General features: G+C 37.6%; 1 protein-coding gene across 12 annotated transcripts in view; it reads left to right on the top strand.

Annotated features, from left to right (window-relative positions):
• Positions 1–185: 185 nt before the first annotated feature.
• LOC119729507 (CAP-Gly domain-containing linker protein 1-like) overlaps positions 186–13,659 on the top strand; it is a 44,559-nt gene continuing 31,085 nt past the window's right edge. For 11 of the 12 annotated variants that reach the window (XM_038202089.1, XM_038202098.1, XM_038202096.1 and 8 more), the window contains exons 1-9: positions 186–280; positions 1,628–1,862; positions 2,578–2,649; positions 3,522–3,650; positions 4,824–5,023; positions 5,819–5,904; positions 6,985–7,085; positions 8,166–8,333; positions 13,298–13,306. In XM_038202089.1, coding sequence (XP_038058017.1) covers positions 1,656–1,862; positions 2,578–2,649; positions 3,522–3,650; positions 4,824–5,023; positions 5,819–5,904; positions 6,985–7,085; positions 8,166–8,333; positions 13,298–13,306 — 972 coding nt within the window. In that variant the 5' untranslated portion in view covers positions 186–280; positions 1,628–1,655. The remainder of the gene's footprint in view (positions 281–1,627; positions 1,863–2,577; positions 2,650–3,521; positions 3,651–4,823; positions 5,024–5,818; positions 5,905–6,984; positions 7,086–8,165; positions 8,334–13,297; positions 13,307–13,659) is intronic. The other variant, XM_038202087.1, reaches the window with a different exon arrangement.

Genomic DNA, 13,659 nt, shown 5'->3' with positions numbered 1-13,659 from the left:
TTCGTCCAAAAACCACATATACTCTTCCGATGTCACCTGAACCTACATTTAGTAACAACAGATCGATGGCAGCTAATCGGGGGTTTGTCAACTCTTTTCATAATTCAGCGGACTACGATTGAGTACTTAGCAACCAGTGGTCACGTGATCAATCAATTAGGAAGTAACAAAATGGCCGCCGCCAGTGCGCCAATGCAGTGATAAATACCGGTGGTAAACATCAACTGTTTGGGATGTAAAGTTGCTGTTTTCTGTGGTTTTCGATCAAGAATGACGTTGGGTAATTACTGATACTGCACTTTGACTTGAAAGTGGTTTATCGAATGATATAATTAACTTAAAAGACGGTACTATCATCAGTCGGTTGGCTAATTCCGTTTGATGTTTTTAATGCTGTGTCGGTCACTTCGCCCCAATTCTACTTTTCTAGTTGCCCCATCATGCCCATTGGCATTGCAACTCCCGCAGTGTTTATTTCACCATGACCCAGACTCTGAGATTTTTGCTCTGGTTCGCCTGGTTCTTCCATCACATGCGCAGCGCGCAGTGAATGTTGGTGTGACTTAAAATAATAAAAAGATAGTGGATATTTTGCCGGAGGTAATGACGGCAAACTAACGTTTACTAAAGGTTTGCCAGCGGCAATCCATATCAACAGAGGGCGCTGTACTCTTTATAAGATATATAAGAGGGCGCTGTACTCTATATAATTATAAGATGTATTAAATTCCCACCAAATTTTGTGTAGCACGTTTGGTGTAGTGGTTAAGCAAAAGCTGAGCTCTAGAGAGCGGGATGACTCTGGTTCGGTCCCGATCGCCGCCACATTTTAATTTTTTTTCCCCATCCCCAAATAAATAAGAATATTCTTCTTTTATTATTTTAACATGTCTCAAACATTTTATTGCAGAATATTACATTTTCTTTTTCAGATTTGTGGCTCTGGAGGATTTTTTTAAAAAGGGAAATAGGCCTAAAGTCCGAAATTATAAAATGGTCTGAATCCCATCTTGTGAATACGAGGTTACAACGATAATATTGGCATGGAGCCAGACTAAAATTTGTCACCGGAAAATGATTAAGTACAAAAAAACAGTAACTGCGCATGTTCAGTGCATATCCGGCAAACTAACGTTTACTAAAGGTTTGCCGTCTCCGGCAAAATATCCACTGCCTAATAAAAAATTATCAAAATAATGCGCAAGATCAAACTCAAAAATCATGAAAATGTTTCGGACCATCTGCAAGCAACCAAGGAAAATTTAATTCCTTTTCTAAATTCAAGTTCTAGACTAGGCGTAATCTTAGTGTAACTAGGACTCTACGAAACACCTTTCTTAACATTTGGACATGGTCGCCCGGCCTTATCCAAATGTTAAAAAAGGTGATTCATATAGTCCTAGTTAGGTTACTCGGACTAGCCTATCTAATCTAAACCTAAACAAGCTAGGCCTAGGCCTATTTCTAAAACTGTTTGCAAAATTATTCATCCTTATTTAACGTTATTTGTTACATACATCGGTTGTCAGCAAATTCTTAGATTTTTGCTGCTAAACAATGCCCTGATATTGATAATCAGTGATATTATGCCTACTGATGATATTCAATTTTTTTTTTACTATTTCAGTTTAAAGTTATCCCCCGCAAGCATCATAATGGAGGTGGTGGATAACAACAGTGACATCAGCCCTAGCAGAGAGGGGGCCGGGGGTGCCTCACGGTGGGGCTCCGTTACCTCTGTCATGGACCGTGGGGATGCCCCTGCGCAGGTGGTCATTGAGAAGAACCTGAAGGCCCGATCTGAACGGCGCGTGGAAGAGACTAAGGAACAGCTAGAGAAGATCACAACCAGAGTTGAGCAGGTAGGACAAAGCTTGGATGATTGCAAGCTATTAAGGGTCTATGAAATGTATGAAAACTATGACATCCCTATTTGAATAAAAAAAATTGTAAAGTGCAATAGTTGAAACGTTTTATGCTTTTCCAAACAACAGAGGGTGCTGGTACTGTGATGTCACTTTAGACACACCTTTCTGTTTAAATTGGGAACCCAAAATTTTGCTCATTTAAAACATTTTCGCATAAGGTTTTGGTGATTGACTTTGTCGTGTTATGAAACAACAATGAACCACCAAAAACAGAAAATTTGCAACAGCAAAAACACCCAAATTTCTGGCAACTTGTGATGTTGAAGCGGCTGTAACACTGAGGTTTCTGCCTTGAATGGCATTACAGTTTTTGTCATGAATATGGAAAGTTCGCATTAACATAAGGCACCAGAACGCCCTTGAAAATGAGCGTGAAAATTAAAATACAGTAAGATTGGACCAAAAAGATGCATTTCAAGGATTGTATTAAAACAGATAATATTACAGAGGGCCTTTTATAAAATGTTTTGTCCTTATGTTGCCTGTAGCAGGTGAAGTTTAGCCTGGTGCTGAAATTGACAACTCTCACCGTAGAGACTAAAGAACAAACTTAGAAGATCACAAGTTACTGTGAGACACAGGAGATATTGGTTTGGAAGCTGGCAGATGCAGATTAATAAGCAATTAGTCTGTGTGTTTGTTTTGACAGGCTATGGCAGCATTTGAACTAGACGAGAAGCTGATGAGTGACAACAAAGCTGCCTTCTTTGTCCCTGATTTGGTAAGAACTGTGTATTTTGAAAGATCGAAGTCTTTGACAACAAGAATTTTCTCACTTTGGGGAAAAAAATCTGTAGTGTTGAGATCCAAAATTATGACAGTTATTTGGATCCAAAAAACAACACCGGTGAACTTAGAGCTTAAATATAGCTTTAAAAGTTTGCTTTAATTTTCCCATTAACACTTGTTTTACATTATACTGCAGTATATTTACTCCTTGAAAGAATCAATAAAACTATAAGAGTACAAGGGCAGTTAGGGTGTTATAAGAAGTAACATGCAAGGTCCTTTGGGGAGGTACAGAGACAAATGGGTGAAAGTATTTCAACCGAATGTGTAACAAGATTTTGATGAAGGATTTATGCAACTAAGTGAAATTCAGATGTGTGAAAACAATTTGTTTGACCTTCAAATTGTAGGGTAATAGTGCAGTATGATGAGATAATCATAAAGGAATCAAAAACAATAAAAAGATCCAAAAGGTAACAGAAAATACTCCAAAAATAAAAGAAAAGTCTGATAAAGTGTTCAACCGGCAGTACAGCTGAATTGTCACAAGGTGGCAACCATTAATTTGAAGCTGCAAAAAAAAAGTAAGACATTTTCAAGGCACCATACAGTTTTTAAGTAGAAAGTAACGCCCATAATTAATTGTTAGGATAGGTCCATTGAGTTAAGATAGTAAGAGTAAGTTTCGAGTTGCACCATGTGACAAATTACTTGTGTGAGATTCCACAATCACATAGTGAAACTGCAAACTTGCTCTTTTTGCTCACTTCACCCTTTAAACCTTCAAATCTTATCTGAGTTAGAAAAGGTGCTATTTTCTCATTTTCCATATTTGTTACAATCGTTCTCCATTTTCTTTGGTAGATCGAGCTTGAGAAGATCATCAAGGATACGATACAGAAGAGGAAATACCAACAGGAGGTGACCATCTTCATCGTGGGTTATGAGAGCAAGTCTGGACAGAGACTCAAACTGCTGTCTCAGATTAATGATGTAAGTATAGACCTCTCCTTAAACCCTCTAAAATAACTGAAAATTCTTGTTGGGAAAAGAAATGTCTGAAATTCACACATTACTACTAATTCAAAGGCATCCCTGAAGTAAAACATCTTTAGTTCAAATTTCAGACATTTTGTAACAAATTTCAGACATTTTGCCACAATTCTTAGGAACAAAGAAATTCCACATATTTTGGGGTTCAAGGTGTCCCGTCACTGTAACCTGTTCGACAATTACCGGCCATTTATACAAGTCACCATTTAAACAACAAATTCTTCAAAATTTCCCTGTAACAAAGGTGAGGTCCCGAGTATTCCCCAAGCTGAATTTGAGGTCTCACGTAGAGGTTTTGTTCAACCTTGTGCAGAAATAACCAATCTAAATGATTTAAAGATAAAGCAAACACAGCAAAACTTAAAATTGCATTGGTTGTTGTGTGCCATTACAATTCTATGGACTGTGTGTGTGAACAATAGAGGGCGCTTTATGACTATTTCCGAGAGCTCCATTTGGAGGAACACATTGTTCCACGAACTGATTCATGTACAGGGTGAGTAAAAAAAAGCGAAACCCAAATGTCGGGACTATTGTTTTAGTGAAATTTTGGCATGTAGCACTTTGAAAATCTAGAATATGAAAGCCCAATTCATAATCTTTTAGTACAAGAATAAGTTACGGAATTTTAAACACAACCAACATTTTAAAGTTCTGTCCTCGGATCACAAAAAAGGTGTGCGTTCCTTCAGCAAATCAAAAGCAATTCACACTCATCCCTATGTGATTCGTTTTCGTTTCGCTGAAAGAACACTGACCTTCTTGTGATCCGTGGACAGAACATTAAAACGGTGGTTGTGTTTAAAATTCTGTAACTTGAAAAGTACTTAAGTGATTTGAATGATTCTAGTACTAAAAGAAAGCCTATAGATGTATTGGGCTTTCGTATCCTAGATTTTGAAAGGGCTACATGCACAACTTCACTAAAACAATGGTCCCGACATTTGGGTTTCGCTTTTTTTGACTCGCCCTGTATATGGCACAAAGTACACACAAGTAATTTTATTCTGACTAATGTGTCATTACATACTAAAGTCAAAATATTTCAACAGTGTCTAGACTAGATTTGCTTTGCCATCTTTTTTCATTCTCCACAATACGTCTGTTTCCCAGTTCTTTTCTGCGTATATCAACACCATTGAAGAGGAAGAGTTAATACACAAACCAGCCAACGAGAATGAAATGGACGAGATCTCCAGCAGAGTCCAAGAAGCGTTGGACACTGCCGCCAGCGCTGCTCAGAGGCTGAACGATATCGGCCACGATATGTTCAACATCGTGGAGAAGCTACACGGAGGCAAGGCCGCATCCAAGTAAGTTCTGCTTCTCTGAATCTCGCTAACCTTCCCCGCCACTATTACGATGGAATTTTCCATCAAGAAATCAATATTGACTTTTGACGGAATGTCGTAAACACTGTATACTTGGTGTTGACTGAAGGCTTACGAAAAAAATCACAGGCTTTCTCGAGTGGGGCTCGAACCCACAACGTCCTGCTTACTAGTGCACAACCACTCAACCAGGATAAGCTGGCAGGTTGCAATCTGATAAACATATAGCAACAGGTACCACTCCCATCACTGTTATGATAGCATTTTTACATTAGGGAGATGTAGATTCAAAATTAGGTTTTGCCCTTCTCCGACGAAAGTTTCAGACATACAACTTTTCCTCGGATCTGCTGATTTCCTCTTTTTTTACTTCTCATGAATGCCATTACAAATTGAAAAACACTGTACAAAGTCTTGTGTGGTTTGGAATTTCCTTGTTTTTCCTAAAAACAACTTCAACTTGGGAGTTACATGCCTGAAGTTTGTAAATGCTCTACTCAGCGTTGTCTGTTAGCTTGCAAGAAAAAAATTCACAATCTTACTCACGTGGGGCTCGAACCCTGAACCTTCTGCCTACTGGTACAGATGTGTTACCACTCGGCCACCGAGCTTTGAAGTCAACGTTAAATTGTGTGAAGTGTCATCAAATAAATACAACAGAGTTCATTTTGCGTTGGGAGTCGTCAAATTAGCCAGCACCTCAGGACCAGCGATGCTTCTTCCAAACCATGTTGCATTTGTTTGATATCTGTTTGTTGGTTTTCGTTTTCACTCTAGGAGCAAGAAGAAGTTGGAGAAGGCCCTGATGCAAGCCAAGGATGACATTATGAACCTAACGGAGAAGCTGATGGGAGCACAGACAGGTTAGATCTCACAGTAACGATGGATCACAAGTCAATCCTAAGTTGTCATAAGTCAATCACAATTCGTCGTAACTCAATCACAAGCCATCCAGACTCAATTCATGTGACAAGCTAATAAAAATGAAATAGGCATTCCTTTGACATCCCCTGTTACTCGTGACCCGACTTGTGATTTGACTTGTGAAAATTTGTGATGCATGTTGTAAATATTTGCTAACGTTCAAAACATTGGCACATCAGACAAGCTGTGCTCAATCGATCGACAATGTTTGCTGTTGTGGCAGATAACTTTCAGTGTATAAAAACCCAGCTAATTTGAAGTTTCTGTCTAGGGCTATAGGAGTGTGGCACTGGGGAAAAAAACACAAACGAGTAGCCTAAACTGTATGCTTTAGACACAGCCTTAACGCTGATTTGTTCTCATTGGTAAAGCAAACACATGATGTCACACAAATGATGTGCTGTCACAAAGGGAACTTGCTTTGCGAATTTGTATTAAATTTCATGCAAATTGCGTGGTGAATAGTTTCTGACGTCAAATTTTATTTTATTTTATTAGTGTATTTTTCTACATAATCTTGGATGAAAATGACCATAAAGAACTTATACATTTAATACAAAACGAGTCTGTAAAGGGGCCCAAATGAAGCAAAAGATTATAAGAATGGGTCCCAGTACTTGCACGTACGGGAAGTAATTTAAATAACCTTTTAATATTCCATTGGATTTTGGAGGAAAAATCAGAAGTGGCACTTTCAAAGATGCCTCAAATCTTGATGTCAAATTTGTGGCCTGTACAAGTTTTGAAAATGTAGATCTTTCAAGTGTCATTGATATATGCCTACGTGAAGATTGTGAACGTTCAACCAATAAAACGGTAAAAGGCACTGGATTTCATAGGAGTCCAAATTTCATGTGACACTGGAAAAGTGTTTAAGACCAGCTAGCCATGTCTTTTTCATCCGTTTAAGACCGGCCACGTGACAGGCTCTCGACCAATGGGAATGGATAAACTATATGAGGTATTTGTGAATACCATTTAAAGCATAATTCATGCTGTCTTTTCTTTTTTCTTCTTAGAAATTGAAGAGAAAGAGGATCAGATGACGAGGCTGTACAAGCAGATTGATGTCAAGAACCTGGAAGTCATGAAATACAAGAATAATGCTGAAACAGCCAAGGTAATCAAATCAAGGCTCCAAGAAACTAGATTCTGTTTCCATCTTGAATAAATTTTCATTCATTAACAATGGTACGTTCATCAGTCGAACTGCTTATACCAACACACGTACAACTGCAGTTTGAATGGTCAACCCTAGTATAGCACGAATTGCATATTTTTCAGTTTTTCCCATTGTTGCATTTTTGCTAATCTTATTCATAATAGTCCATCCAATGTGCCACCCTCCCCACTAAATTAATGAATTCTCAGCATTTGAAAAATCCCCATTTTTTGTTTCCAGTAAAATCTTTGGCAAACTTAGGGTCCATCCATTGTCCAGTGAAATTCTCTCCCAACTAAATTTGTTACAATACCATTGACTTCCTAGCATTTGAAACAGCCCATGTGTTTTTGCTAAGCCCTGAGGGGCCAGCCTAGCGCCCTCTTTGTGTTTGACTGACTGACTGATGGACTCACTCCCCGACTCACTGTCACTTGTGGGGTGCTGTGGTCCAATGGTTAAGTTGTTCGACTCGTGTGCCATGGTACATGGGTTCGAATCCTGACGGGGAACATGGTGCTTGTGCTCTTGAGCAAGGCACTTTACCATTATTGCTTCGTCCTTCAGATGGGACATAAAGCTGTAGATCCCGTGTGTTGTGTAATGCACGTTAAAGAACCCAGTAACACTTATCGCTAAGAGAAGGGGTTTGCCCCGGTGTTTTCTGGCAGTGGCTGCAATATGCGCCGCAGCACCTTGTAAACCCTTATAAGGTGCTACATAATGGGTCTCACATTTCTAATAAACTTCATTGACCTGTCTTTTAAAATAGACATAATTACTAGCGCCTTGAGTACCTAATTGTTGGTAGATACGTGCGCTATATAAGACTCCAGTATTATATTATTATGTGAGCCGGGCAGTGCTGTCCTATAGGATGACCCCGTAATTCCAATGAACGGGCTAAATTTGGCCCATTGTACACAAGAAGTATGAAAAGGAGCTTCCAGTGAATTGCCATGTGAATAAATTGAATAGAATTGTGTGTGTTCTAGGACCAGCTTTACTAGGCTTGCCTTGTCTTGTTTCATTCCACAGAAAAATCTTGGGCAAGTGGACGATCTCAAGCTGCAAATCCGGGAGAAAGAAGAAGAGATAGAGAAACTGCATCGCACGATGGCAGATCGCGATCTCACCAACCAACAGATGGAACAGTCCAGAGAGGCTACGGTGGTCAAACTACGAGCCGCTAACGAAGACAATGAGGTAAGCCCAAAATTTAGGTCAAGTATTTCTAAAACTTCCATGGGAAGAGAGACTGTGTAAAGTTTTGAACTTTTGAGTTATACTTGGAACTGCTGCAGCTAAGGGACTCAGTTGCAGGAGCCACAGGCGTACATGTAAATCCTGGGGGGGGGGGGGATATGGTGGATCTATCCTCCACCTTACTTTTTGACCAGAGGGGATGGGCCATGCGATAGATCCTCCCATTTTTTCGTGCTGAATAAAAACAATTTCTACTTGTGGTAAAAATTGAGAATAAAAACAAGAGGAACATCCAAGCTACCCATGAATTAAAGTTACTTTAATGATAACAGTAAAACTGCCTTTGGTTGAAAAGTGTGCATATGCTTGTATGTACACATGTTTTCTTACAAGATTCTATTATGAACAGTGCAACGTATCTTCAACTTGTGTCCAGCCCCCTACCCCTCCCCCTGCCTCCTGCTTTCAAATTTTGCAATGTCTTTGGAAGTTTCTGGATCTTTCCAGCATTTTTTCCAGTCCCGACCAGTAGTCAACACGGATTTAAACCACTGCAAGAAACAGTAGATGGTGCTCTATGAACCATGAGATTCAGTGTGTTTTGAACAGGGAGCCTACACATTTTTCATGCATATTGTATAAAGTACATACAATCAATTTTGTCTGAATGTATAACAACTCAAAGTGTCTTTGCTGAGGAATGCACCCCTGTGTGGGCATGTGGCAGCAGTACACTAAAACGTCCATAATCTCTCTATTTTGCGATACATCAGAGTCCTTAATCTACATCTACTCAAGTCTTGTGTTTGCCACCAAAAGCTGTCTGTATCTGTATCGTTTTCCTCCAGCAAAATGGCTACAGCCGCATCCCGCTAGAGTTAAAAAGACCTAGAAATTGTTGCTTGTCAAGAATGGAGTAAAATTTGGCAAAATTATAGGAATCTCTTAAAACTTTCAGAAATTTTGGGAACACTTTGAAACAGAAATGTAAACATTTTTTTTTTCTTAAAAAAAAAATTGATAAATTTTCTTTGGGTTAAAATTGTCTGATACAGTCATACATAAACAAATTATGCAAAACCTCTGTTTCTAGATTGACGGATAAGAACAGAGCTAATTAATAACAGATGTGGGTTCAGTAACAATATAAGTTTAGTTGAACTTCAAACATACATGTACATGTGACTTGTCTGAATACATGTACATGTACAAAGACACTGTCACAAATGACAGGCAGCCATAAAGTTGAATCCTATTTGACCTGTTCTTAAATTCTTTGCTTTGTATCTTTTTTTATTAGAAGTTCTCATTTTGCCACGAAATTTGTTACATTGTATAATGGTGAATCATAGGCTATTTCTAATCATTTTGCAACTACATGTAGGCCTATTAATAAATTATGCATATGATCCACCCCAAAAAAGTGAGAGACTTGCAGAATCTCCTGATATTTTTAAGACCTTTCTTTAAACTCCTGGTCATGAACAAAAATTTTATACCTGTTGGCAGCTGCTTTGTTGTACAGTGTGAAAGAAATTTCCTTTGCATTGATTTCAAAAATCCACTTGCTTTTCAATAATTAACCAATGACTGATGTTGTTGGGTACCTGGAGTATATTTTCCTCCAATGTCTGTCGAGCTGAACTCAATTTTAACAACTTTACCCTCATTGAAAGGCTCAGATGACTCATAAGAAATCGTGTCCAGTCCATAAATGAGGCGTCGTCTGGCGTTCTTATCTTAATTGTCATTCTGCTGCGTGTCCAAATTGCTCCATGTAACGCGCCGCTCGTTCAAAGGTTATCAGCGCTTCAGTGCAGTTAGCTTTGTAACGTTCTTGACAATTGACATTTATTTTTGGTGATTAAAAAATATCTGGCTGTTCATTATTCTATACAGGGGAGAATTTCTGTTTTCATCTTTGTCTTTTTTTTTTTTTTTTTTACAAATATGCAGTTGAAACTCTAGACTGTCTTTTGAACTGTGTTTTGTTTTTTTGGGGGGGTCGGTGGTTTGTTAGGGTGTTTGTATGTTTGGTTGTTTTTTCAACAAGTCTTTTTTTTTTTAATTCAAAATGCCTTGTAACTCTTCCCCATAAAAAAACAATTTGAAGTGGAAATAATCAATGAAAAAGTTAAGAATAATGATGAAAATAGTACAATACTGAGTACCATATGAAAAGAAACAACTGAATATGGCACAGTATTAAAACAGAAAAGACGGAATTAAGGTTAAAAACTTTATAAATAAATACAGATTTAATCTTTAATCTACGGCAAGACAGCAACTGCCACTGTTAGTTGCACCAAACACCATATTTTGAAGATGCCTTTAAAAAGGTGGCATTAATATTTGCCAATAACTTGATACTATTCAGTCCCATACTACATTCAACTTACATGTATGGGACTCACTTTTCACAATGCAGCTAAATGGCCCAATATCTCACAATCATAGGTTTACAATTTGACAGGTTCCAAACAAACGTGAAAGGGACCAAACAAATGTTAATTTCATCCCTGAGGATTTTTCAAGATAACTTGTTTTGGTTCAGTGCCTCTTATTTTGAATTCAAAATTGTACCTCTGCTGATTATAACATTTTGATATTCTTTTCCCCAAATTTCTACAAACACCATGCAAAAAAGGCCCCTATCTGAAAACCACACATTTACTGACAATAACCTTGTCCAATTCATACAAAAGTCACAATCTGTAGGCAAAACTTGCATACAATGCATTAGTGTAACCCCCAAATAAATTCAAATAATAATCTCCTAAAAATTACTTCTTTTATGTTCCACCTGTTGCCCCAGTCCAATTATCTTTTTGACCTCATCTGGTCTGAATTGTTGTTGTACTTTCACAATAACTAAGAAAGAATTTTGTATTATAAATCTGTCATGAGATTTCTCTGGGGTTCTGACCTCCCCCCCTCGATGAAGGTTAATCTTATCAGAAAGGGTAATGTTTAAACTCTGGCGGCACTGGCATCGAGTAGCGTGTAGTTACCATGGCGTTTGTCAACACATGGGACCAAAGGGGTCTACCTGGTGCCCTGTCATTATTCACTGGCTCCCATACCAGGAACTTTTTTCCCCTTTTGTTGGAGCATCGTGGTGTCTTGTGGCAGTTAGGGATCATGTCAGTTGAATGCTAATGTTGATGCTCAAGGTCGTGTTACAAGTGCAGAGTACTGTCTTGGAATGTGAGGGATATTTTGCAGTCTGGGCTAAGTGTTTTGAAACCAAATTGGAAAATTACGTGTACGTAAAATTCTTCTTGAGGTGAGTTGTTAGTATAAAATTGTTTGTGAGGACTTGTGGAGTACTTTACCAATTGTACTTTTTCGTACTTTGAGACATTGCAAAGATTGCAAAAAATGTTTCATTGATGCTTGTTGATCATGTTGCTGCATTACTTACTCCATGCTTTAACATATCCCCCAAATATCCGTTCTTTAATCTTTTTTTCTTCGGAAGAATGGTTTCACTTATTTTTGGTTCTTTAAAGTATTCCTGGTGTATTTAAATTTGTTTTTGTTAGATGAATTTAAGTGTTGTGGGTTTTTTTTCCCTCAATTTTTTTGGCATTGCATGCAAAGTTGTTTGATTTCTTAACTCTCGTTGAAATGTTTGCTTATCTACTTATTTTTGTTTTACAAATCTTGAATGGGGATTAAAAGTATTTGAATTTAGATAAAGTTACCTTTTCTTGTGAGAATCCTCAACAGTTTTGGTAACTTGTTAGTTTCCATTATGTAAATTTGGATTTTCCCATTGTTAAAGTTGCATGGACTGATTTTGTATGTTCGCCTGACATCCTATCTGCCTAGTATAAATTTGATTAAGCACAGCGAGAGTTTTAGGGTTATAAGGTCTTCCATGTGAAGATCAAGTGCAACAGGTGTAGAGTTCCTAGCAGAAAGAAACACACTTTTTAAAGGGGCATGAACCTCATGATCATCACTTGATTCTTGTTTTATAATGGAATTAATTATGCTTGTCACAGCCGAAAACTAGAACAAATTGGACTGTTATAAAATATGAAACGGACAAAATATCTGATCCTTGAAAGTAGACTACAATGTATTTTAATTTTGGCTGTGCTTCAAGATCTACTAAAATGCACTTGTACTTTCTTTACATTTGATGATGTTGGTTCTCCCCCCATACCAGAATTTCTTTAATTGTGTGAAATCAAATTCAAGTTGTTCAAATTAAGCAAGCATGAATTTGATGCTTGCTGTCATGATTTGTTCCGATGCTGGGTTTAATTTGCTCAGATCGTTGGCTTGCCTTGAATCATTCTAAATCTCTAGAGACTGTTCTAGCATTTTAGATTTTGATACTTGTAATGCAAAATGCTGGTTAAATATGTATACATGGTCATTCTATATAAATTTAGGGTCCAAGGTGTGACATGTTTCCTCCGAACTTTGTAATTTGCCATTTGAGTATCATTAAGAATGGTTTTACACATATTTTTATTTAGTTGGATATGAAGTACATGTGCTGGTACGCTACTCGTAATTAATCCTGGAGGACAACTGCATTAAGGAGTGCTTCCAGAATTATAAAACCAAGACGTCTGAAGCAACAGGGGCAGGAAAAAAATTGACCCCAAATTTATATGACCCATACTTAAGTGGTCCTTTTGTCATTCAACAAAAAGTTACATGAAACTTGATCTTTTACTAAGTTAAAGTATGACCTAAGATTGAAATATTCATACTGGAAAATTTTCATTTGAATTTGGATACAAAAATTAACAAATTGTAACTCTTCATTTTAATAAGCCTTGGCATTTCTTTCCTAGAAAATCACTGACAGAGTAGCAACACTTAAAATACTAACAAAGTATTATGCATAATCAAATTCCCAGTAACATGCAACCTAACTAATTTCCCTTTTTCTCCCTTCCTATCCCGCCTGCCCGGAACAATCCGATTGGTCGATTTCACAGAGGAAACAAGTAACGTTTCTAACAATCCATCCCTCCATCCACACCCACCCACCCATCGACTCGGTTTATGTTGTGTTCATGTGTCAACCCATTCATTCACAATGTTCACTTCATCAGTTTTTTATTTAGTTTTCTGCACGGAGTGAGTATTTTTTTATTTTTTTATTCATTTTGTATACATTCATTTGTATACATTTCATTTTGTAAGTACCGATACCTGATGTTTTATTTTTGCTATATTTCAATATTGAAAATATAGTATTGTGTACATGTATGTAAGTGTTTAATTGGTGATTTTATGTTGGTGTGTAAAATTCTGTCAGTTGAAACGAATGTAACAAAATGCAACTAGTGATTCTGTT

This window comes from Patiria miniata, unplaced genomic scaffold, assembly GCF_015706575.1.
Source record: "Patiria miniata isolate m_02_andy unplaced genomic scaffold, ASM1570657v1 HiC_scaffold_21, whole genome shotgun sequence".
Classification (NCBI taxonomy): domain Eukaryota; kingdom Metazoa; phylum Echinodermata; class Asteroidea; order Valvatida; family Asterinidae; genus Patiria; species Patiria miniata.
The sequence above is the reverse complement of the archived record's forward strand: the minus strand, read 5'-3'. Positions and strand labels throughout refer to the sequence as shown.